At 41.9% G+C, this 27583-nt stretch overlaps 1 protein-coding gene across 2 annotated transcripts; it reads left to right on the top strand.

Moving 5' to 3' along the window:
* Positions 1-13064: 13064 nt before the first annotated feature.
* Positions 13065-27475, top strand: LOC116984754 (L-lactate dehydrogenase A chain). 2 transcript variants are annotated; one of them, XM_033039110.1, is made up of 8 exons: positions 13065-13170; positions 20220-20353; positions 20954-21071; positions 22521-22694; positions 24548-24721; positions 25270-25387; positions 26805-26928; positions 27071-27475. In XM_033039110.1, the coding sequence occupies exons 2-8, from the start codon at positions 20225-20227 to the stop codon at positions 27233-27235; spliced, it is 1002 nt and encodes a 333-aa protein (XP_032895001.1). In that variant the 5' UTR covers positions 13065-13170; positions 20220-20224; the 3' UTR covers positions 27236-27475. The 2 variants fall into 2 exon arrangements, with proteins under 2 accessions (XP_032895001.1, XP_032895002.1); XM_033039111.1 differs by having other exon boundaries at positions 13085-13170; positions 20217-20353.
* Positions 27476-27583: the final 108 nt, after the last annotated feature.

The following is a 27583-nucleotide window of genomic DNA, read 5'->3' as shown; positions in this document are numbered from 1 at the left end:
CGGCTCAGGAGCCGAGCGCGGCCTTCACTTCCGGGAACCAACCTCAGGCCCGGGGCTAAATTAAGTAGCTGACGGTGCCGCAGTACGGCGTTGACAGTTTGCTTTCCGCTCCTGTTTAAAAATATCGTTTATAAACAATAGACGCTTCCATGTAGAATTAGGTGAGGAAAAATGAGCAATCCGAAAGCAAATAACAAGTCGAGGGCAAGAAACATTTCAGAGGCTGAGATCCGACAGTGAGAGGAATTGTTGGTCAAACAGCACCAGTGGAGAGAGAAGCAGCCGATGTCTCGGGTCAAGGATACATTTCTACCAGATTTTAGGTGCGGTTTGCCTTTTAGCTAAAATTTCATTGCACATTATAAAATACGCAACAATTTCGCCTCCCTTTTCCCCAATAGTACTACAATTTTCACTTTCATGCTTATATTTTTAACGAAAAGTTACACTGAACTAATTTCACCGCTGCTTCAAATAATTACAATTAGCTACGGAGGAAGTGGGGGACTTTATATAATGTAATTCACCTTAAACGTGCCCTCTGCTTACTGTCCTTATCTTTCAAATTCACTTCAAGATTTCCAAGCCATTAAATTTCTCCTTAATGTCCTTTGATCTGAGATCAATCCTACCTTGATCAGTCATAGCATAACGGAAGTATCCCTACATTCATCTTTTTTTCTCGGCTTCTTTATCATGCATTCCTCTCTAAAAATGAGCAGATGACCCAAAAATGGGCAATTGTCCAGATGAGGTATAAGTAGGCTTATCATTAATTTTACATCTAGCTTCCATTAGATCAAAGACCCGCTTTATTGTCAGAGCCTTGTCAAGTTGTTCTGTGGGTGGTCAAAGATTATTGAACGTGAGCTCTCTTCTCTATTTCCTTACCCCATATAATTTATGACATAATTTTGAGGGCGTGGAATATTAAATTATTTCCTGGAAACAGAATGTTCCATAATAATAGTTATTTGAATTAATATAATTGTTTGGTTTGAAGTGTCCCAATGTACCTCAAACATGTAGTAAAAAAAATGAATGTAAGAAATAGCATACTGAAAGTAGGTAAATCAGATGATTCAGATGAAATTCATCCCAGTTACAAGTAAAAGAAGCATTTGATCCACGATGAATCACCAATGGAGATTTTATTCAAGAGAAAATTACTAATTCTGATAACTACAGACAAGTTGCAGTGATGTTACTCAAAACTTGTATCAGAGCAAAAAAAGATCAATTGGAAAGCATGGATTAATCAAAAAAACATTAATCTGACTAATTCCATTGAATTATTTGATAAAAGTTAACAGAGAGCTAATCAAGAAACTACAATACATTTTAATGCAGATTTGTGCCAGTCCCACTCAGGGAGCTTATTAAAAAGTTGGGACACCATGGTATAAATGTTTAAATAAAAAATATAAAATCTAGGCTGACTCTCCACTGAAGTACTCAAGGAGCATTACGTGTTTAGAAGTGTTGGCATTTGAGTCAGACATCCCATCTCTTATGTAGACACATATCACACAGCACTATTTTAAGGAGAGGGAGAGTTCTCCCCCAGTACCCAAGCCAACACCGACCTTTTATTGATCACTAAAAGGCTTTATTCTCAGTATCACTTTGTCTTTTATGGAACTTTGTTGTGCATAATTTGATTACCAATTAACATATCACCACAGAGAGGGTTTTGGCATAGATTGAAAAGGACAGAAGCTCATCAAAGCCTCCAGATAAATATTTCTCCCCCTTCAGGTGGTGGATGAATGTTTTTGAAACCAAGTTGTGCTTTTGAATGGTGCTCCATGGAGGTCAGTTTTTAAGTCCAGGAAAAGAAAGGTAAATTATTTGCACTTCAATGCTGTGACAATTGAAGTACCAGTGAAGAGGATAGCTATAGAGTTTAGAGATATATCATGGAACAGGCACTTTGGCCCACCGAGTCCACACTAATCATCGTATAAGAAAGAACTGCAGATGCTGGAAAAATCGAAGATAGACAAAAATGCTGGAAAAACTCAGCGGGTGAGGCAGCATCTATGGAGCGAAGGAATAGGCGATGTTTTGGGTCGAGACCCTTCTTCAGACTGATGTGGGGGTGGAAAATGTCAGAGGATTATCTGCTGTATGTGACAGCTGATGGGGTGGAAGGTGAGGACAAGAGGAGGGGCCTCTGTCCTTGGTACGAGTAGGGGGGGGATGGGGAGTGAGAGCGGAGTTACGGGATATAGAGGAGACCCTGGTGAGAGCCTCATCTAGAGTCGAACAGGGGAATCCCCGTTCACTAAAGAATGAGGACATCTCCGATTCCCTGGTTTGGAACACCTCTTCCTGGGTGCAGATGCGGTGTAGACGGAGGAATTGGGAGTAGGGGATAGAGTCCTTACAGGAAGCAGGGTGGGAAGAAGTGTAGTCCAGATAGCCATGGGAGTCAGTGGGTTTCTAGTAGATGTTGATCAGTAGTCTGTTACCTGCGATGGAGATAGTGAGGTCTGCTATAATCTTCCGACATTTTCGCCACCTCCAACGGGATCCCACCACTGGCCACATTTTCCCATCTCCTCCCCTTTCGGCTTTCCGCAGTTCCGCTCCCTCGGTAACTCCCTGGTCAATTTGTCCCTTCCCACCCAAACCACCATCTCCCCTGGTACTTTCCCTTGCAACGGCAGGAAATGCTACACTTGTCGCTTTACCTCCCCCCTCGACTTCATCCAAGGACCCAAGCAGTCTTTCCAGGTGAGGCAGAGGTTCACCTGCACCTCCTCCAACCTCATCTACTGCTCTACATCGGTGAGACCAAGCGCAGGCTTGCCGATCGCTTCACCCAACACCTCCGCTTGGTTCGGATTAACCAACCTGATCTCCTGGTGGCCCAGCCCTTCAACTCCCTCTCCCATTCCGAATCCGACCTTTCTGTCCTGAGCCTCCTCCATGGCCAGAGTAAGTCCCACAGCAAATTGGAGGAACAGCACCTCATATTTCGCTTGGGCAGTTTACACTCCAGCGGTATGAACATTGACTTCTCCAATTTCAGGTAGTCCTTGCTTTCTCCCTCCTTTCCCTCCCCATTCCCAGCTCTCCCACAGCCTACTGTCTCTGCCTCTTCCTTTCTCCTTCCCGCCCCCCCCCACCCACCCCCACATCAGGCTGAAGAAGGGTCTCGACCCGAAACACCACCTATTCCTTCGCTCCATAGATGCTGCCTCACATGCTTAGTTTCTCCAGCATTTTTGTCTCCCCACACTGATCATCGATCGCCCATTCACACTTCTTATTATGTTATTCCATTGTATCATCTACTCCCTACACACTACGGATAATTTTTACATAGGTCAATATACGTAGAAACACACATGTCTTTGGGATGTGGGAGGTAACCAGAGTTCCTGGAGGAAAACCACGCGGTCACTCCACACAAACAGCACCCGGGGTCAGGATTGAACCTCGGTATCTGTGCTGTGAAACAGCAGCTCTACCACTGCGCCGCCAGTAAGTTTCAGGTTAGGATCATGCAATGGCAATAATTCATGGCCTTCAATGATGAAGAATTGAATGATGTACTCCTGGAATAAACTAATATGGAATGACAAATTAAATATTAGGATTTTGAAAAGTGCCAATGAGCAGAGACGCCCAGGTTGCCATGTGCCCAAGTCCTAAAATATATTATGGCAAATAGATTCTGTGGTTTAAAAAAGCATATGGTGAACATTAGGAGAAAGGTAGTAATTGTAAGATTATGCTGACATTTGAGGCAGCTCAAATGTCAGCAAAGCATCACTCCCTGACGAGCTCAATGCTTTTTACACATGCTTTGATAGGGAGAACACTGATGTGCCTTCCTGAGCCCCCATTCGCCGTGATGGTATTTCGGCCACAGTCACAGGCCGACGTCAGAAGATCCTTATATTCTATGGTATATGGACACACTGATCTGTTCTGTATTCATGCCTACAATATTCTGTTGTGCTGCAGCCAGCAAGAATTTCATTGTCCTATCTGGGACACAAGACAATAAACTCTCTTGACTTGAAGTCTTGACTTGAAGAGAAATTTAACTTTTAGGTGCTAAAATCTCAAACAGAACTATGAAAGATATGATTTACAGCAGAGTTCTTGAAGTTTACTAAACATGAAAGATTGTTAGGTTGGTCAGGGGAGTAGTACTGCGTAGCAGTGCAGCACAGCAATGGGCCCAAAATAGAATAGATTGCTTTATCACAAAAGAAAATATCTTTGTAGAGAAAATATAGCAATCGTTTGAGACCATGAATTGTAGTATGTGAGGAATCCTGTGTAGCCAGATACATGAAGGATGAATAGATGTCCAGTAATCTTTTGTGCTTTCATTATGCTGTAAAAGCTCTCCCCAATTTGCTTCATACATACAGTGATATGCAGCTTGAAAATGTTAATAACATTTCCTCCTCTGAGCTGCTGTTTGCCTGACATCATACCTTAGTAGTTTTGTCTCCATCAATTTTTTATTATCCAATTGATGTTATGAGCTATGACTACAGCGTACATTTTTGCTTCTTCCCACCCCCATCAGACTCATCTCTGTACCCAGGTTGTTGAAAACATGGTTAGCAAATCACCTATAGGAATGATACAAGAGCCAAGAAATGTTATCTGGCACTGAGTAGCCAATTAGTTATGTTTGAAAACAGTATGTTCACTAGTTCTTCCAACACTTACCACGCTGTTATCATGTTAAAAATGTGATAATTTGATAAACATTTACACCTACATCATTCATTATTGCATCATTAAAAAAGTTTTGATAGTTTGCGGTGAGTAAAATAACTCTGAAGAGTGCAATGAGTGTAATGTTGAGTAATTGTGGGAGCAAGATCTCACCAATAAATTAATGGCTAGTAAATTGATATTATGACACAGGTCATGGAGAACTTTTGTCCAGAACATTGGAGAGCTTCCCTTTTGTTAAAGAACAGATAGACGGGGTCTTTGCGCAATGTATTGCTAAAAAGATTACGTTTCTAACTTGAAGTACATACAGTCAATCCAGATTATAAATTTGGGTTATGCATTAGTGAGTGAATTTTGTGACAGTCTCACAGAGATTTTAATTCTTAACATTGTGCTGCCGTCATTTACCAATTAGAAAACAAAAGACAAAAGGATATGTGATCATTTACAAGGAAAATTTTTGTTTGCAAAAAAAAACTAGTTTAACTGATATGATGGTTGAGAGACCTGTAAAGGAGATAATGCATCAAGTTCAGTGGGTGCATTGCAACCAGGCATGGGTCTTGAATGCATTCCATTCCATGGATACTATTTTAAAATGATCATGGTTTTAGATAAAAATAGAAGGAATGTGAGTTAGAATTTTATTGTTTCTTTTCAGGTCATATGACAATAAAACACTACTACTCAAGTAGGCAATTCATTCCCTCCAGCCTGGTCTGCTATTCAATAATATCATAAGTGATGAGGTTCAAATATTACTTTGCTGTTTTATTCCAACATGCCTCGATTTTTGTTTTCCACCTATCCAGAAATATGTCCTGAAGTAATTCAGTCTCCAAGCCTCTATATCCTTCAGAGGTAGAAAATTATGAAAAATCAGAGCCTCCGATTGAAGAATTATCTCCTTATTTTCATTCTATATGGCCTATGCTATTTTTTGAATGAGACTCTTTGTTCTGGACCTCTTCACCAGAAGAATCCTATTCCCTCCAATTCCCTATTATCCTGTCAAGTCCTACAAGAATTGTGTGTATTTCAATTAGGACATTTCCTATAATTCTGAACTATGAAGAGACGTTGAGTCTTACCTCACTATATGTGACTGTTCTGCCACTCCTGCAGTCTGGAGAAGGGACCCGACCCGAAACGTCACTATGTTCTCCAGAGGTGCTGCCTGCCCCACTGAGTTACTCCAGCAATTTGTGTCATCTGCAGGTCCTTGTATCTACAGTCTAATAATCTTCATTGCACTCCCTCTATAGAAAGTATATTTTGAGGACCAATATTGGAAACAACATTTTAAGTGTGGACTTAATAAACTACCGTATATAATTTTGGTGAAGTCAACATTTCACATTATAAAAAATAGCATTTCTAGTTTTTTTTAAACTAAAAAACTAATTTTCACATTGTTCCCCATCTACTGTGTTGTTGCACACTTACTTGGTATGTCTGTTATTGTTTGAAAGTCTCTTGTGTACCCTTATCACTTCTCGTGTTCCCACTTTTGTTAAGTGCCATCAGCAAACTTTGAATATTACGTTTGATGCACCCACAATGCAATTGCTATAGATTTTGAATAGGTTTAGTTTTCAGAACTACATCCAAATAATTTTGTTTTTACAAAGCTTTTAGTCCTCTGCTCTAATAGAATAAAGGACAGCCAGCTTTTTGTGTCTATCTTCAGCATAGGATCAGGCTCTTCAGCCCACAATGTCAGTGCCGAACATGATGTCAAGATAAATTAATCTCCTCTGAGTGCATATAAACTTCCATTCCATGCATGTGCAATCTAAAAACATCGTAAACACCACAATCGTGTCTGCTTTCAAAGCTGATACCATAGTGGTAAAGGGTTCCAGGCATCTAACACTCTTTGTATTTATAAACTTGTCCCGCAAATCTCATTTAAACCTTTCATCTCACCTTTAAGATATGCCCTCCAGTCTTTGATATTTTCATTCCGGTCCAAAGCCCCTATATCCTTTCTGTAATGGGATGACGAGAACTGCAAGCAATGCTTCAAATGCAACACCTCACACTTGCTCTCATTAAACTTCATCTACCACTTCAAACACCCTCGACCACTGCTACACGACCATCAAGGATGCCTATCGCCCTATCCCTCGCCCTCACTTCGGTAAATCCGATCATACTGCCGTGTTGGTTCTTCCTGTCTACAGGCAGTAATTGAAGAGAGCACCCTCGGAGGTGAGGTCTGCACAGAGCTGGTCGGTGAGGCAGAGGAACAACTCCAGGACTACTTGGAATCTGTAGACTGGGCAATGTTCAAGGACACGGCAATGGACCTGAATGAATACGCCACGGTCGTTACAGACTTCATTAGGAAATATGTGGAGGACTGCGTCCCAACAATAACCTTCAGAGTGTTTCCTAACCTGGTCCCAGCACACTGATGAACCATGAGATCCGCACTCTTCTGAAGAACAGATCCTGGGAATTCAGGTCTGGAGATGCAGAGGTCTACAAGAAGTCCAGATATGACCTTGGTAAGGCCATCAAAAAGGCCAAAAGGGACTTCTGCTCCAAGCTGTAGGATGAGACGGATATATTCGGCAATTGTGGCGGGGCTTGAATGCCATCACCTCCTACAAGGCAAAATCAGCACAATGCGTTCTACGCACGCTTTGATAGAGAGAACACTGACGTGCCTTCCCGAGCCCCCATTCGCTGTGATGGTATTTCAGTTACAGTCACAGAGGCCGACGTCAGAAGATCCTTCACAAGGGTGAACCCTCGGAAAGTGCCTGGACCTGATGGTATACCCGGTCGTGTTCTCAAAACTTGTGCAGCCCAACTGGCTGGAGTTTTTACAGACATTTTCAACCTCTCACTTCTGAGGTCTGTGGTTCCCACCTGCTTTAAAAGGGCATCAATAATACTGGTGCCCAAACAGAGCAAGGTGACGTGCCTCAATGACTATTGACCAGTGGCACTAACGTCTGTGGTGATGAAGTGCTTTGAGTGGTTGATTATGGCACATATCAACTCCTACCTCGACAAGAACCTCGACCCATTGCAGTTCGCTTACCGCCACAACAGGCAATCTCACTGGCACTCCACTCCACTCTGGACCACTTGGACAACAAAAACTCATATATCAGGCTGTTGTTCATAGACTACAGCTCGGCGTTTAATACCATCATCCCCTCCAAGCTGGTTACCAAGCTCACGGATCTGGGTTTCTGCGCATCCCTTTGCAATTGGATCCTCGACGTCCTCATCCACAGACCACAGTCTGTCCGTATTGGTGGAAATGTGTCATCCTCGATAACAATCAGCACAGGAGCACCTCAAGGCTGCGAGCTCAGCCCCCTGCTGTACTCACTCTATACTCATGACTGTGTAGCCGGACATAGAACGAACTCCATCATCAAGTTCGCCGACGACACCACTGTTGTGGGACGAATCACTGATGGTAATGAGTCAGAGTATAGAAGTGAGATCGACCGATTGAACAAATGGTGCCAGCACAATAACCTGGCTCTCAACACCAGCAAAACCAAGGAACTGATTGTGGACTTTGGAAGGGGTAAGATAGGGACCCACAATCCCATTTATATCAATGGTGGAAAGGGTCAAAAACATCAAATTCCTGGACGTGCATATTTCCGAAGATCTTTCCTGGTCCCAGCACACTGATGCAATTATAAAGAAGGCACATCAGGAGGACTCTCTCGAACTTCTACAGGTGCACAGTTGAGAGCATAATGAAAGGCTGCATCGTGGCTTGGTTCGGCAACTTGAGCGTCCAGGAGCGGAAAAAAATGCAGTAAGTTGTGACCACTGCCCAGTCCATCATCGGCTCTGACCTCCCCACCATCGAAGGGATCTATCGCAGTCGCTGCCTCAAAAAGGCTGCCAACATCATCAAAGACCCACACCATCCTGGCCACACACTCGTCTCTCCTTTGCCATTGGGAAGAAGGTACAGGAGCTTGAAATCAGGAAAATCCAGGTTCAGGAATAACTGCTTCCCCACAGCCATCAGGTTATTAAACACAACATCAAACAAGCTCTGAACAATAACAATCTATTATTACTATTGCACTTTATAAGTTTATTTATTGTGTATATATATATATGGTTTATGGTATATAGACACACTGAACTTTTATCTCCTGTTCTGTATTATGTTTACATATTCTGTTGTGCTGCAGCAAGTAAGAATTTCATTGTCCTATCTGAGACACATGACAATAAAACAGCCTAAAACAGTCAACACTTGTCAGCCTTTCTCACAGTTCCACTAATTATGGTGTTGTCTGCAAACTTACTAACAACCCATATCTCCTTTTGGGCATTAACATTTATTCTATGTGTAAGAGGAACTACAGATGCTGGTTTAAACCAAAGATAGACAGGAGATGCTGTCTCACCCGCTAAGTTACTCCAGCTTTTTGTGTCAAACATTTCTTCTATGATGCCCTTACGTTGATCTCAGAAGTGCTTTTTTTGAATAGGCCATGTAAATGCAATTTATTGTTGCTCAATTTTGATTAGTGCATCAGTTTGTGAAACCAGAACTTTGTACCATAATTACCAAGGGAGCAGACTCCTATCTCTACGTTTAGACGCCTGTGACCTAAAAATACTACTCAAATGCAGCAAAAAAAATCTTAATCTAGGAGCAAGACCCAAAGAGATGGAAGGATTGAAAATCCACAAACTGACTGTCCTGGCAGACCCATTATTTCTGCTTGTTCGTGTCCCACCGAACTTATTTCCACATAACTTGACTCCATCCTATCCCCCCTGGTTAAATCCCTCCTTACCTATGTTCATGACACCTCACACACTCGTCGTCTCCTCCATGACTTCCGTTTTCCAGGCCCCCATTCCCTCATCTTCACCATGGGTGTCCAGTCACCCTACACCTCCATCCCCAACTAGGAGGGTCTTAAAGCCCTCCGTTTCTTCCTCAACCGCAGAACCAGCCAACCCCCGTCTACCGATACTCTCCTCCACCTAGTGGAGCTGGTCCTTACCCTTAAAAACTTTTAGATTGACTCCTCTCATTTCCTCCAAATCCAAGACATAGCTACGGGCACGCGCATGGGCCCAAGCTATGCTTGCCTCTTTATAGGGTACGTCGAACAATCCTTGTTCGAAGTATACCGTGGCCCTATCCCCGAATTCTACGTCCGCTACATCGAAGACTGCATTGGTACTACCTGCACCCATGCAGAACTCACTGACTTCATCCATTTCATCACTAACTTCCATCCGGCACTCAAATACCCCTGGACCATTTCCAACATCTCCCTTCCGTTTCTAGACTTCACTATCTCCATCGCAGTTAACAGACTACTGACCGACATCTACTATAAACCCAGACTCCCATGGCTATCTGGACTACACTACTTCCCACCCTGCTTCCTGTAAGGACTCCATCCCCTACTCCCAATTCCTCCGTCTACGCCACATCTGCACCCAGGATGAGGTGTTCCAAACCAGGGCATCGGAGATGTTCTCATTCTTTAGGGAACGGGGAGGAGGAGGTTCCCCTCTTCTACTATAGATTATGCTCTCATCCGGGTCTCTTCTATACCCATTAACTCTGTTCCCATCCCCTCACTCGTAACAAGGGCAGAGTCCCCCTTGTCCTCACCTTCCACCCTATCAGCCGTCACATACAACAGATAATCCTCCGACATTTTCGCCACCTCCAACGGGATCTCACCACTGGTTACATCTTCCCATCTCCCCTCCACAGAGACCGCTCCCTCCGTAACTCCCTGGTCAATTTGTTCCTTCCCACCCCCTCTCCTGGTATTTTGCCTTGTAACCGCAGGAAATGCTACACTTGTCGCTTTACCTTCCCCCTTGACTCCATCCAAGGACCTAAGCAGTCTTTCCAGGTGCGGCAGAGATTCACCTGCACCTTCTCCAACCTCATCTATTGCATCCGCTGTTCTTCGTGTCAGCTGCTCTACATCGGTGAGACCAACGTAGGCTTGGCGATCACTTTGCCCAACACCTCCGCTCGGTCCGCAATAACCAACCTGGTCTCCTGGTGGCTCAGCACTTCAACTCCCCCTCCCATTCTGAATCCGACCTTTCTGTCCCGTGCCTCCTCCATGGCCAGAGTGAGGCCCATCGTAAATTGGAGGAACAGCACCTCATATTTCGCTTAGGTAGTTTACACCCCAGCGGTATGAACATTGACTTCTTCAATTTCAGGTAGTCCCTGCTTTCTTCCTCTTTCCCCTCCCCTTCCCAGCTCCCTCACAGCCCACTGTCTCCGCCTCTTCTTTTCTTCTTCCCTCTTCTTGATGCTGCCTCACCCGCTGAGTTTCTCCAGCATTTTTGTCTACCTACGAAGGATTGAGGTGGGTATTTTGATAGATTGGGCTTTGTTAGCTAAAGGCTCAGTCACCATGTTAGAGCAATTTAATCTAGGGATGCTGTCTCAAATATAGGCCCAGAGGAGATCACACGTGAGGAGAGGTTATGAAATATTTTGAAAACAAAACACAAGAACTTAAAATCAATACATTGTTTAATGCTGAACCAACCTGGTTATTATAAACTAGAATAAGGGCAGCAGTGTATTGAATAGCCTGCTAAATAGGGGGCCATTCAATACTTTGGAAGGCCAGTCTAATCTTAGTGCAATAAATAGGTTTTAGCAGCTGAATTGTAGCAAAGGTGGAATTAGGTGATGTACTGCAGTTGAGAATTAGTAGTCTCGGAAATTTCACAAAATATCAAAACTCAATTTCTATGTGTCCATTACAGGCAGTTATAAAAGTATGGAGGTGACAACAAAAGAGTGAATATTACCAGAACGACTATAGTCCCAATAAACATCTTTCCAAATTTAATGTTAAATTAGCAGGGGCAGAATTGACGAGGAACCAGAATTTTAAAGGTGTAGTAGTTGAAGTCTGAAAGAGAGAAGGAAGGTAATGGTGTAATGCCGTGCTGAAGGCTTTTACTGTAGGCTCTCGCAGTGTTTTTCTCCTCCCGTTAGGTTTGATGGAGGATTGCAAATAATAAGCTAGTTCGGTAGCAGCAACTCAATAGTGCCCGGACTAGGGACGAAACGCAAGCCAGCACACAACACAGCATCGCCGAGAATGTTTATAGCGAGTGACCTATGATCTGTGCATGCACAGTCAGAATACCAAACTCGCTTATTACATTGATTAATAGAATTAAAGACAAAATGAATTGGTAAATTGGCAGCCAGAATAATTGAGACCAAACCCCCCTGTTTAAAATAAAAACCACATCATTTAGATAAACCTATAAACATTTGCTGAAACATTTCCTCTTCGTGATTATTTTTAAAATCACCTCAATATGAACTATTTTCACAGAGTATTTTACACACCGGAATATCGACGTGCCAACAAAACTTGACTTAAATAACCCAGAAGGAAAGCGAGTTTCCAGTATAATTACGCCATTCTTACTGAAATCACTTTCTCGTCATGACCGCCCTGCCCCCCCCTTATCTAAACGAAATCACATTTACAACCAGCATCTGCAGTTTTTTGTTTCTACTTTGTAATTTGACCTCGTAATCCCCAGGCATCACTGCCGAGACAAGCATACGTTATTCGTTCCCTGTCGTTTTAAGTTTAATAAACCTCTCCATCCCACACAAATTTCAATTATTATGTTTCTTCTGTGTTTAGTGGTTTCGCGACCTCAATGTCATTATACATTTTTTACTCGGAAGCTGTCCTATTTTAATCTCTTCAATGTGAAATCGTGTTTGATACTTTTTTTGAAGGAGATGTTTAGTAGATTTAGTGCGCCACACAAATGTAATTTATTAGGAGCAAATTACGCTATATTTTGAGTTAAAGGCTTTATAAATTCCAAGTAAATGCGCGCAATCCATTTGAAAACGCGTCGTCATGGTACGTAGAAAATGAAATATTGTACAGAGAACAACTTGAATTAGAAATTCTACGTGCCACAGAGGAAACTGCTTGGGGTAAAAGATGGAGGGCCTATCAAAGATCCGCTATAGGATCTTTGGTGCAAATGACCATTCATTTAAAATGATGGCGACGACAGACTTTTCATTCATTATTAAGAATACAATATACAATACCGTTTATTTGGTATCATGTTCTGGGCAGTTTAGTAAAATTAGACAAACCCCGTGAAGGATGCACCTCTAACCCAGTATCTTTCTATGGCGATTTGCTCTGAACGTGTAGTAATATGTATGCAAATACTACATTGTCCATTTTTTTAACTAAGCACTTTTTCCCCCTCACCCCACCCAACCACTTCCCCTTCGCCACAGTACGTGACTCCGGACACGACCGTCTTCCCTGTTGCAGCGTATAGGGCAGGATGCACCTCCCTGACGTAATATGCAGATCGATGCGTGATGCATTGTGACGCGCTGCTTAAAAGAGGGGTGTCGGAAGCGTGCGTCTCACTGCAGTACTTGGACAGGCGAAGAAGGTAAGTTGCAACAGATAGAGTGGCTGGAGTGGTTTACAGTATTTAAACAAAAAGTTATCACCTGAATATACGTAAATGGTTGCATGCAGTTTACCCTTTGCGCAATTTTGCATGTTATAAATGGAAGCTCTGTGTTGACGTAAATTGTTTTTTTAGGAAATGAAGTTGCATCGCTACTAAAATATCGTTGTACACTGTCGCAGCATGGTGCAAGAGTATTTGTTTTCATTTAGTGTTTGGCGTAGCCCCATTGAAATTGTATTGGATGGTGCTGAGTTCCTGGTGCGATGGCGCAGGGTTCGCCTTGCTGAGCACACAAGTGCTAATGGGCAGCACTAGTCTCCCGACCGGGGTGGGGTGGGATTGGATTTATAAATGAATTAACCTGCACCCACACCACGGCTCTGCCGTGACTTGGAGTCACAGGTCAGCTCTGATATGGACCTTCATTCCATTCGAGTATTTAAACAATTGCTTTCTTCGACCCAGCACCGTTGACAGAATACATGCGATGCCCTTTAGTTGCAAAAGTAATCCTGCCGTTGCTCTCGTTCATTTTCTGCGGTGACTTTCATGGATTGAGCTAAGATTGGTCTAACATTGAATTATAATTCACCCAGTTGGTGGTGAACTCGATGTTTCCTTCAAAATTGTGGTATAAAACCATTAAAGGCTATCAAATATATGCTGGTCACTTTTGAAACCACGTGAAGTTGGCATCAGTAAATACGAAGGTAGAGACACAGGCAGCATCTATGGAGAGAAGGAATGGGCGACGTTTCGGGTCGAGACCCCTCTTCAGACTGATCAATACGATGTTTGTGTAAAATGAAATTCGAACCTGCACACTTCTATATAAATGTGGGAGAATACTTGAAGATTTGTAATCTAGCGGGATAAATATGACGTACGTGACGACATGTCTTGTCCTGAATGGCATGTGTAAAATGACTTCCAAAATTCCTTTGGCAAATTCACATGTAAAATATAATGTTTTTTTCTCTTTGATATATTTGCATTAGAAACCATTTATGTCAATGGGCTGATGTGAGGAATAGTGTAATTATGGGTTTGGGCTTTCAAAGTGGGGGAGGGGTGAGCAACAATGTATTTTGTGCCTTCAATATCGTTAAACGGTGCTGAACAACAGTGTTTTCTGACAAATTCTGACAGCGATTTACCATATCATGACTGAGTATCTTTGGTATCCTGAGAAGGATGGAAACGTAGACTTGGAGATTTGGGGATTTTTGAGCTTTAAAGGGATGGTGATGTCATTAATGTGAGAGTTCAAGAGAACCAATGGAGGAAGCAGAGATTTCATTTCTGGGGCTGGAGAAGAGGTGGAGTGGGGGTTGGGATCCAGGGTTAGTGGCAGCAGCAGATGAACTGAAGGGAACGTATTTTCAACCTTCATTTCAGATTCAGATTCAATCTTTATTGTCATTGTGCAGTGTACTGTACAGAGACAACGAAATGCAGTTAGCATCTCCCCAAAAGAGCGAACATAGAATAATGAGCAATAAATATATATATATACATACAGTAGTAGTAGTGCAATTTTTCTGGGGGAAGGAGTGTCGGGGGGGGGGGGGGGGGGTGGGTGGTGACTGGCAATCACCAAGGTGCAGAGTTAAGTAATGTAACAGCTTAACCTGAAGCCAGTATCGTTCAGTAAGTACAGGTAATAAGTCAATGGGGCAATGCAAGTTAGGACATGGGTGAGCTCTATTTTAGGGAAGGTAGACATGAGCTCAGCCAAGGGCGCGCAAATAGTCAAATCTATAAATAGCAACATGCATAGAGCACTTCAGGCGGCAATTAGGCAAAACAGGCACAGTGTCTGCTGATATAGAGGTAGACATTCTTGGTGGAATGAGAATCACAATAGAGGTTGATTTTTATCAAGAATACACCAGTATTCCCTTGAATTTAGCAACTAGCACTATCCTTCATCACACCACGAGAAGATGGTGGCATTGATTTCCTCCCCTGTGTTTGATTGATCCAGAATGAAAATCCAGGCAACCAGACAACTGAGATGTTTGGAGGAGTTGAGAGAGGTAACAATACAGTGAGCAGAATGTCGTCAGTAAAACAGATGGTCTACTTTTATGTGAGCATCAGTTGACTTGAATAGACAAATAAGGTATGGAGCTTCAATGGAATCATAAGAGAACATGGAGTGCATTGCCTGTTGGTTCTCTGGCTATGATTGGACAGTGAAGAATGGAACTAGTGTTGTGTAATAGAAGAGGTGGTGACCTCCCCAATGTGGTCAACCATACTAAATCTGTTCTTTCGGAAAAATTGTTTGCAGTAAGAGTGCAAATTAGTGATTCTTTCCGTTTGTGGAATAGTTTCCTCTACCAAGCAAAACCCATTGGTGCTTTATGATCTGGCACGATAGTATGATTAAACTTGTAACGCTGCTCAAGATGATTAAAGGATGGTTTCATATTACTGAACCTGGTTTCATGACGGATGCTTTTCTTCTCTGAGCAAAATGTGGAACTTGCACAATTAAGCTTGTGGCATTTTGAAATGACTAAATAATATTTCCCAAAGCTTTCAATAACTGACCTTTTAGTATCTTCAGATCCACGTAAATCCCACTGATTATGAACTTGCATTTTTTTAACTTAAAATTTTAATAACTTGCAAAGATGGTTAGATGGATGTTTTAATGGAGTTAAAAGGCAGTCCTACTACTGGATCACTGGTTACAGCTCCCCATGGAGAATGGATCTCTTGTCTAATAAGAAATTTCACAATCACACAAATTAAACCTACCTACTGAACTTGACTTACAAATGCAAGAAATGCAAAAGGCAATTAGGGTTTTCAAAACTGTATATTTTGTATGGAAATTCAATGAAAGCTAATTTAAAAACACAAACCCTAACCAAAGTTGCTTTCCTTTTCTACACATTTCTTACATGTGTACCCATGCATTTCAGGTCTTGACTTCGACATGTTAGCTCAATAACGATTAATACTACGTGATAAAAGACTGGTATTTTGTGCCAGTTTCATCATTCAAAATAGATTCCTTTACTATGCAATTCTTATTCAAGGAAGCTAATGGTTGCATAATTTCATGGATGTTGATAGATTCAACAAAGAGTTAAATTTATTTAAGAAGGAACTGCAGATGCTGGAAAATTGAAGGTACACAAAGACTGTTACCTAAGGAACAGTGTTTGTGTACCTAAGATTTTGTGTACATAAGAGTTACATTTAGTACTTGGGGCGAAAGTAATCGAGGGATATGGGGAAAAAGTGGGAATGGGGTACTGATTGTAGATGATCAGCCATCATCATATTGAATGGCGGTGCTGGGCCGATGGGTCGACTACTGCACCTATTTATGTTTCTATATTGCATTGGCAATGTAAGGCCACGACCTGGTTTAATGCAAGAGGAAGCTGATTTGGCAACATCCGCATGAGTAAATTTTCTATCCACTTCTTCCAATGTGCAGATTAGCCATTGCTGAATTTTATTAAGTGCTTGAACTATAACTTTTAGTACAAAGCTAGTTTTGTACTATTGAGGTAATTTACCTCTTCTCGGCCATTTAATGTTTAAATAAAATATTTTGGCTGCTTCAAGATCTTCACCTGTGTCACTGTGTAGCTGTTTGCACGTTATTGGGTGTGGTTACATGAGATAGATAACATTCTTTGTAAAGATTACTTACTTTTTAATAGCAGAACAATGAATAACTTCTCTGCTGATTCATCTGTTAACCATTATGTTTTAGTGCTTCAAAGTACCACGTGATCTTTGGCAAAACAACAAAGCGGGAAGAACTCAGTGGGTCAGGCAGCATCTGGGGAGGGAATTGACAGCTGACATTCTGGCTCGGGACCCTCCAGACTGATTAGTCCCCTTCCACCCATATCCCTCCCTCCTGCTTTAAATTTCACCCTTCCTTACCCAACACCTTTTTGTTCTTATTTCACCTCTAGCCTTTGCCACCCTCTATCCATTGCCAATCCCCATCTCGCCTGTATACATCTCTCTTGCCAAGCTTTGCTCCACCCCTCTCTTTACCAGCTTCTCCCCCCCCCCCTCTCTCTCCCCACCCCTTCTCCATCGGTTTGAAGAAGCATTCTGAACCAAAACATCATCTGTCTTTTCCATCCATAGCTGCTGCCTGACCTGCTGAGTTCTTCCAGCACTTCGCTTTTTGCTCAAGATTCCGCCATCTGTAGTTTCTTATATGGCCATGTGATCCTTGTGCAGTAATGACTTATTTGCTGCTTTCCCCTGTAATTTTTCTTCCTTCCTTAATCACTGGACTGATGCTGGTTGGCAACAGTGGAAGTTTATCTCAACTTGATAGGCAGTCGCTAGGAATTAAGGATGATTTGATATTGTTGTTTTTGAGGCGGTGAATGAGATCAATGTGGGAATGGTGGAATCATCCACAAATGTGGCAGTGAGGGTGTGAATGGGTGGTTTGTGAGGTGTGTTCTTTTGCCACTTACTCAGGACTTCTGTAGCTTCTGTACTCAAATGCCACCTCAAATAGTCTTCTGCACTTAAGTGGTCATGGACCAGAGGTTCCCAGGAAAAGGTTATCAATACCATGATTAGAATGTTTAAAATATGAAACTACTAAATGCTTCTCCATGCTTTCTCCTGCGTCTCCATCCTAAATGGCCATCTGTACTTATTGCCAGTACTGCAGTAAATCGGAAGCTAGAACATGCGGTTGTGATTGGTCACAGCCTGCAAAATGCAGAAGAGGTAGGATGGGCCATGAGTGGTTATTTTATTTCTTGAGCGATAGTGACGAGTGCCTCAATGGGCCATCTGAAAATGCTGCGACAGACTTGAAGATTTCATGCCTTACAAGTCGGAGTGGCTGGATAATGTCATATAAGTGTTCCCATTCTTTGTCCTGATGAAATAGCATCCAGCAGTGGACCATTCAAATTGAACCAAATGTTGTTGAGGCAACTGGGATGTGGATATTGGTGATATGATTATTTTATGTGTTAGTGAACAATGATAAATCAGTTGAGGTCGGAATGGTTGAGGGAAGCCTAGTTAATAGCCTGGAAGATTTGGACAAAGATGGTCCTGAGCAGCCCAGGTTCAGTCTTAAGAGTCCACAACATTGCATAATTGTTTGGCTGGGTGATGATCTGTAAGAGATTGGTGGAAGGCAAGTGTGCCTGGGTAAATGCACTTGTAATACTCAATGTTACTCCTACCTTGGTAAGTGAGAAACCAACATGAAGGACAAGTAGTCAGAACCAGCCAGCGTTGTGAAGAATTGGATATTTTTAAAAGGCAAAAAAGTGGGGAGGGAAATTAAATTCTGTAGACCGAGGAAATGTGATGAGTGAAATGTGAAAACCTGATACCAACATAAAATGGAGGAAAGAAGGTCACAGGACAAGGTTATTTGCAATGCATTCCACCTAGGGAACAGAGAGAGAGATTTACTACTTGCGGAAACCTCTTCCACCCCACCCCACTCCTGAATAGAAAGGTGGAAACTTGAGCACATAAATCAGTTTGTCATATTTTATTGATTGCGACCGAGTAGTTATTGGCTTGTAACTCGGCAAGATTTCTACGTCTCGGCTAACCTGACATTATTGCCATATATAGCCTGGATGCAGAAACTAATTTTGCGCTTGGGTAGGGGTTACTGATTTGGGTCAGGTATATAATCAAGCAGATTAGTTGAAATATAATACTGACTCAATATTGAGAAAAAAATTAACCTTAGCAGAAATAATTTAAATTATTGTATTAAAAATAAAAATAAAGAACCTGTCAATGACATTTACCAGCAATGTGAGATTATGGAGAAACAATTACAAAGGCATAGTAGGGTTTTGAAGAGCAAAGTAAGTTCAAATCTTCATCACACAGTCTATTTATTGTGCATATTTGATTCTGAAACAATGTGCAGAGTAACTGGGAAGAGTAATGGAGTGATCTCTGGAAATACTGAAGTGTGCAGCACAAAGTCCCAGTGGTCAATTTGGACAATCAAAATTTAACCTTAAATCTTAAAGCTCAAAAAATGAAGGGGTACAACAAATGTAATAAGATATATGTGGTGTGTATTACTGTAACTTATTGTACTTCTAATAAATAAATAAATAAATAAAAAGAAAATAGTGAATAAAATAAATGTCACCTGTCATTTTGTTCGCCCCCTTTAATATAACATTATGCAGATGTTTCCATCCATCTACTTCCCAGATCTAGTTTAGACAGAAGTGCTTGTGTCGAAGCTATTTTCTACTTTTAACTTGACCAAGTGTTTCCTGATTCTGGAAAATGGAGCAATAGTTAACCTTCATTTTAGCAATTGATAAACTTGAATAGTATACTCCTTAAACCTTCCTTACCCTAAATGAATTGATTCTCGATGCCTAAATCTACGTTATGTGCTTGTCATTTTAGCTTGGCAATCAGAGATTAGAATGGCGTTCAAATTTATTCAGCTATTTTCTTTTTGCTTCCCTGCTCTAACATTTTTGTCCTGATTTGAGCTGCAAGTCACATAACTTGATTTTGCTGACTTTGTTCCTTTTGATTTTCTCATTGTTCGAAGCTACCCAAGCTTCTTGCCTCAAATTGTCTATTTCATAGTGTTTTCTGTCTTTTATTATCAATATACTTTGAACTGCAGTGAACCTGAAACTGTTGTCTATGGCATTCGACTATAATCCTTTGGTACATTGGCGAAAGTAACCAGACTGCTAATCGGCTCATCGGCAGAGCTTATCCTTTTTACTCTTCCTATGTTAGAAATTCTCACATTAGAAATTCCATCATAAAGAGGCAAGTTGAGTTAAATGTAACTTGGCAGTTTTTAAAATCAGCAATGGAATTGGACTATATACGAGTGAATTTGGTTATTATCATGCCTCGAGCAGCAAGGACTCGAGCAGACCAAGTGACTTTGAATTGGTGACAGAAAATGTCTTTAAAATTAAAATTAAATTTACAATTGACTTCTGGGGAAGTGGTTGAAGATGAGTGAACTGATGTCTATTGTTTCTTGTTAGCAGCAAACATGGCAAACCTGAAGGAAAAGCTAATTGGCCAGTTGGAGACATCCCAAGACAAGAGTTCACACAACAAGATAACAGTTGTTGGTGTGGGTGCAGTAGGAATGGCATGTGCCATCAGCGTCTTGATGAAGGTAAGACAAGGTTTGGGTGACAGAGTTGTAAATCCCACCAGGACAAGAGTGATGTAGATGCCATAGTTATTGAACCCTTCAAAAATGGAAAATCTGGCATGCCCTAAAGTGGCTTGCATGTGATTGTGATATTTGCCAAATTTGAATTCTGTTCATTTACCATCTCTCTATTATCCACACCTCCACTCAAGATGCTGATTCTAGCAGGCTGAGGATCCCTTGCAATTGTTCATCTGGCTACCCTGGAATGATGTCGCCTGTAGTTGAACAACCACCAAGCAAACCTTTCCGAGAGCTATCAGCAATAGAAATGCTGTATAATTTTCCACCCCCACTTCGTCCCACACTCATTTATGTTGGGAGTGGGGGGAATCGTGAAAGTATCAACAGGTGTTTTGGTGGAGGGAGAGAGAGTTTGTGGGACCGTGTAGAAGGAGGATGGGGCTGGGAATAAAACTTGTAGTTAAATGCTATCCAAGCCAGAAGTAGGTAACTTGAAAGAAAAAAACAATCAAACCGTAACACTGCAGGACTTCATGGCATTAGCCTCCTGGTGTCTTGCCCACTTGAACATGTGTGATTTGTGGTTGTCTGTTTCAGGATCTGGCAGATGAGTTGGCTCTAGTGGATGTAATGGAGGATAAATTGAAGGGGGAGATGATGGACCTGCAGCATGGTAGCCTTTTCCTCCACACTGCCAAGATTGTGTCGGGCAAGGGTGAGTGTAATGTTTTGGACTAGGGAATGGGAGAGGTGGGAATCGTGATGAATGCCAGCAAGTATTTTGGTTGGGGGTGAGGAGAAGATAGGTTGTGGGACCTGCTGGGGAGCGGTGTGACACCAACGCGAGCATTATCTCAGCATCTCCCTGATTGATTGTGTTTCTGAGATGAATAATTTAATTGGTCAATAGAGGCATTTTTAATGAACAACTAGACTAAGTGGGACCCGTTGGGTCCGTCACACGGGAGGCCTGGTCCCCCAACGCAACCAGTTCCCCAACACAATATATTTCACCACTCACCCATAGCCCCCAACTGCGCAGGCATGGCTCATTTCATCTCATCCTCCAGCACTCCCTCCTCCTCGTCTTCACCCTCCCTCTTCTTTATCCTCACCTTTCCCCTACCCACTCCGTCACTCCCTCCCTCTATAACTTCCCCCCCCCTCCTATCGCCCCGCTATCCTTCCTGACCTCTCCCCACTGCCCTTCTCTCCCTGTTCCCCACTACCTATCTCCCCCTCCTCTCCCTCTATTCCCCCTCCTCCCCCACTATCCTCACCTCTCCCTCCCTACCTCTTCCTCTCCCTCAATCTCCTCGCCTCCCCAGGATCTTTCCCCTCTCTTCCTCCACTCCCCCAATCTCTCCCTCTCCTTTCCCTACCCTCAGTCACTCCCTCCATCCATAAAAAGCAGCATTTGCAGTTATTTCCTTCCACAGCTGCCCCTCTCTCCCTCCCCCTCCGCCTCTCCGTGTGTCTTCCCGTCTCCGTCTCTTATATTATATATATACCGTTTTTGCGCAAATAAAAAACCCTGCAAACCAGAAGAGTACAAGATCAGCAGGCATGCTTATCCTGTTTGTTTTCAGATTGCCTCCAGAAAGTGCTATCCTACCAGTTAATCACACGATGCAGTATTAAAAATGAGGGCACTATTAGAGCGACTATATTGTTGGACTGATTACATATTACAGATGTTGTAGGGTCATGCTAGGATTAGCTAGTGCATTTCCTCATGTGCTTTGAATTGACCAGAAACTCAAAAACAGTGGTGATAATAAATGTCCTTCATGGACAGTTTGAGGAGGTAGAGAATAGCATTAAACGAAAGAATAATGCGGGAAACTTGGTAATCTTGACATAGAATTGTTAGATCAAATATATCACGAAGAATGTCAGTGACTTAAACTATGAACAATGGGTCAAGGTGGCATGAAATTGGGTGCCAAGATCTAGTACTGCAATTCTATGCAAGAGTTTTTTTAGCCTCCTAGTGATCAGGGACTTTAGTGTATGGGTTGGGCTGGAATATTATTTCCTGTACACATTGTGGAGGTGGAAGTTATGCAAACCTTTCAGAGCAGTTATCAGCATTTATTGGATCATAAATGAGATGTAATGGTGTCATTGGCAGACGAGACTAATTACTTTGTTCATTTGACAGATTATTGTGTCAGTGCTGGTTCCAAGTTGGTTGTTGTCACAGCTGGCGCTCGACAACAGGAGGGAGAGAGTCGCTTGAATCTGGTTCAGCGTAATGTGAATATCTTCAAACATATTATTCCGGATATAGTCAAATACAGTCCAGACTGTATCTTGCTCATCGTGAGCAACCCAGGTGAGTGCACGTGGGAGGGATCAAGGGCTTGAAATTATTGTGGGTTTGACATTATAAATGAGGTTGTGGTCAAATACTTAGTGCTGTGTTCAGCAGGGAAGCATTATTAATGAAAGGGTCGCTATTTTTGGGGGGGCATAGTAGGATGGGTTATTAGTCTGGTTAGCTGATGACAACATCCATCCTGAATTAATGCTTCCATATTCTAAGTAAGGCAAACAATTATCTAATATTGAACATAGTCTTAAATAAAAAACACAGGAAGTCTAGTTAAATTGGAATTTTAATTAACAAAATAAATACTTGAAGGCATTGCAGCATCATTTACAATAGAGCCCATCTTTGATTCGCCATCCCTAATTGGTCCAGTTTCAATGCATCTAGTACATAACAAATGCAAGGAACTGCAGATGCTGGTTTATACAAAAAATACAGTGCTGGTGTAACTAAGCGGGTCAGGCAGTATCTCTGGAGAACATAGATAGATAGGGGATGTTTTGGATCAGGACATTGTAGTGGGGGGGGGGGGAAAGAAAGCTGGAAGAGGTGAGGACAGAACAAAGCCTGGCAAGTGATGGGTGAATACAGGTGATGGGGCTAGACCTTTGTCCAACCATCTAGTCCATGGTTTTGGCTTAATGCATTCTTTGCCTATTGCTTTGTATTCAAAACTTGTACATCTGGCCTATTAATTTAATGTTGTTGCCATGAAATGACGGAAATTCTTGACTCCTGCAAACTATAATTGTTCATCTATGGCAACATTTGTAATTGATGAGAAATCTCTTTAGACCATTATCCCTGTTTCTCTTCGATGTGCTTTTAGTGTGGCATTGTTTGGATCCATTCCTATCTATTTCAGTTATCCAGTAAATCTCCAGCAGTGGGGTTTTTTCTCTGGTCATTTCAAATTCTATCTTTAGAATGACTTCTATTCCAAATCATCAAGACTCTCCTTCCTAATCTTTGTTGACATGTTTGTTGTAAGTAAAATTTTCATGTTGCCTATTCCATATCCACTGACCTATCACTTCAAATTGGGAAAACACCAATTTTTTTATCTGGTACCAAATTGTTCTTGTTAAGTTACCTGTGCATGTGTACTGCCCTCAGGATTGCTTAACACATCCTTGCCCATTTGTTTCTGCTTGCACTTGTACTTTGTTGGAAGAGCTCTCAGCCTGCAATGGCTGGTGTTGCTCTGTGAGCCCATTACACCAGAGTATTTAACCTACAGCTTGTATCATGAGTTAAAGGCCACTCGATCTGCATGTTTCGAGGTTTCTTGCAGATCTTGTGCATTTGTGGAAGGATGGTGGCAGGGAAATGCAAGTGGCATATAAACGAGGCAAACGTGAGAATGAATTAGGGTGGGGTTTGGTGGCACAATAGAAATGGGTGACGGAATAAGCTGAGCAGGTTGGAGTCCTTCTGTTAAATACCTTGAACGGGGAACACCAGTACAAAACATCATTGCCAATGTCTCAACAACAAAGGTGACCGAGTCACTTTGGAGTTTACTGCAATAACATGTATTTGAATAATAAAACTTCAGAATTTAATCCCCAGCGTCAAAACAAATCTCAGAAATCCATTGCATTATTCTTCACTGTTTTAGGTGCCAGAATTAAAACACAGAAGTAAGCTTTTAAAATGGCAAAGGCAGTCCAGCAAATGAACTAGCTCTAGTGTACTCTGTGTATTAGCATCCAGTGTTATAAGTGGTTGTTTAATAATTACAGAAGAGGATCTATTTATTATAGAGTGAGGAAGAAGTGAACAAATCTGTTACATTGAGACTTATTCTACATGCATTAATTTGTTTTTCTCTTACACCCTCTCTTCCCCATCAGTGGACATCCTAACCTATGTGGCGTGGAAGTTGAGTGGCCTTCCCATGCACCGTGTTATTGGTAGTGGTTGCAACCTGGACTCTGCACGTTTCAGATACCTCATGGGGGAGAGACTTGGAATCCACAGCTCCAGCTGTCATGGCTGGGTGATTGGCGAGCACGGAGACTCAAGCGGTATGTCTACCGGAGCTGTTCCAATTTATGCTGGAACTTATGGTTGAAATTGAAGTAGGTCAAATGTCAATGTTGAACAGGTCAGTTACTACAGAGAGCTGTCGGATATCTTTAACAGCTGCTTGCAGTAATTGTGAGAGACTTAGAACTATATGGATTGAGAGCTCAGGGGAACTGAGAGGAGACAGTCTGGGGCAGCTTGGCCACAATCACTGACTGGTGATGAGGTTTGAAGAACCAAGTGTCTTAACCTATTTTATTATTGTTCTGAACTAATGGTATAAAGGGCTAAATCAAAAGGGGGAAATGAAATTAAACGTTCTCTTTCAAGGAAGGGCTGGATAGCACGCAAACCATAGCATTTCACTATCGTGGTACACATGACAATAATAAACCAACCCTGATTGTATGGAGTAACTATAATCTTGCCACAATGTCAGAACTATTTTTAAAAAAGAAAACAGATATTTTGAGTTCATGCTAATTGAGAAATGCTGTGTCATTTCAAGTGCTGCTTTGTATTGATTTTTTTTTGGTTCTTTCATCAGTGCCTGTGTGGAGTGGCATGAATGTTGCGGGTGTGAACCTGAAGGAACTTCACCCTGAGATAGGAACTGACAAAGACAAGGAGAACTGGAAGAAGGTGCACAGGGATGTGGTGGACAGGTAATAAATGCAGTGACCAACCCATTGACAACACCAGACTGTCAATATTAGCACATTAGTTCCATCTGCAATGGTCTTTTGAACAGAAATCAGAGAAGCTTGTAATTATGTTTTTGCAGGTTTTCAAAATGCCACCAAAACTTATGCCTCCTCTGTTTATAAATTAAGTTTGATCTCATTCTTAATTTTAAATAGCAATACTAGAAATTACGTGGTTTGGAGATGGTATACTTTTACTTATTGACATGTAGAGTTGGAATAGGTGGAGCAGTCTTTTCCAGGATTTTGCAATGCTGTTTGTTGTCCTATGTGATCCTGGAACTCCACCAAAACGGTACAGGGTAGCGCGAACATTTTTGCACGACCTTACTCACCTTAGTCTTGTTAAGTTGCCTTCAGATTTGATGTTATATTTCACAAGTTATTCATGACTTTTAAGTTTAAAAATTCAAGTTTAAACAGATTTTTAAAGCCCTGTCCCACGAGTTCATTCCAAGAGCTCTCCGGAGTTAAAAAAAAATCAAACTCGTAGTAAGCACGGACGTCTCGTAGTAGCGGGGACGTCTCTTAGCGGCTCGTAACGCTAACTGCAGGTACTCGGGAAGACTCGCTAACGGCAAGACTCGTGAAGATTTTTCAACACATTGAAAAATGTCCACGAGAGCCCCGAGTACCCATTACTGTAAATCTCCGAGTTCGAATCAGGGCAAACTCGGGAGAGCTCTTGGAATGAACTCGTTCCGTGGGACAGGGCTTTTACTGTTAAATCCTTGCTGGCCCAGCTTGCCACAAACTTCCATTCAAAGTTGCAATCCAGGAACACTGTGCTTCCACCAGGTTTTCACCTGAAAGGAGCTATAACGTCACAATGGAATCTCAGTCCTTCAATCCGACATTTGCAACTCCAGCTCCTGGCAGCAAGTGCTTGAACAGGAGGGTGAGAGTGAATTGTAATTGGATTTTTTTTATAAATTTTTTTTTTTTAAGTCCAGTGCTGGGGGATGGGTGGAATCTTAGGTTGGGGGAACCACGTACCAGGCGTCCCGTGAGACAGGGACCCAACAGGTCCCAGTTGGTCTAGTATACCATAAAAGGGACAATTCTGCTACACAACCTGAAATTATTTATAGTCATAGCATCCCATACAGTAATAAATAAATGATATGCCAAAAATATTTGAAGCACCACAGTGAAGTAACCCACATCTGAAGTGTTTATGGAGATGGTCAAGCAATTAATGTTAGTTGTAGGCGTGGGCATGTAGTGTCACTTGGGCAAGGCTGGCACTGCATGCACAATGGGAATAATATGGCAGTAAAGAATGACAGTTGTAGGTAGAATATTTTGCTTAATGGTAACATAATGTATCATAATCTTACCAATGTGCTGAGTGACATGGGGTTTCATTGTTCCACAGTGCCTATGAGGTGATAAAATTGAAAGGGTACACATCCTGGGCTATTGGGATGTCCGTGGCAGATATGGCAGAAACTTTAATGAAAAACCTGCGTAGAGTTCATCCAGTATCTACAATGGTTAAGGTAAGAGGAGCAAAGCTGCATGCCAGGGCAATGCGGAACTAGTATTATATCCTGCCCTCACTCTGGGATGGTAGCTCTTTGAGGGAGGGGGAAATAATTGAATAACAGCTTCAGCACACTAACCATCCTGTTCTTCCACCAGAATTTCTATGGTATTACCAATGAAGTGTTCCTGAGTCTCCCAAGTGTTTTGGATAATCATGGAATTTCTAATGTTGTGAAGATGACACTAAAGTCTGATGAAGAAGCAAAGCTTCAGCAGAGTGCTACCACCTTGTGGAACATTCAGAAAGACCTGAAATTCTGAATCCCTCTTGTCTTCTGATGCAGAAGTAAACTCCACTGCTAACAAGATCACCAGTTGTATGTAAACCCCCCCCCCCTTATCTTGACTGTAAGGATTTACTTTGAGTAAATTATGACTATTTTTCTAACCCTGGTCAGAACAGTGTTGTAATGTTTGATCATGTTGTTCTACTTACCCAAGTATTGCCAGTATTTATGTAGAGGATGCAGCTTTAAATAAAGTCAATCACTTTAAAACAAACCCAAGCTCACTTTTCTTGATTTCTGAAAACTTGCTCATCATTAAATCGGCTTTGAAGTTGATTTAAGTATTCTTAATGAGGTGCATTTAATTAATTTGGAATGGTGT

The sequence above is a fragment of the Amblyraja radiata genome, chromosome 20 (assembly GCF_010909765.2).
Source record: "Amblyraja radiata isolate CabotCenter1 chromosome 20, sAmbRad1.1.pri, whole genome shotgun sequence".
Classification (NCBI taxonomy): domain Eukaryota; kingdom Metazoa; phylum Chordata; class Chondrichthyes; order Rajiformes; family Rajidae; genus Amblyraja; species Amblyraja radiata.
Note: the sequence above shows the minus strand (reverse complement) of the source record. Positions and strands in the feature narration are given on the sequence as shown.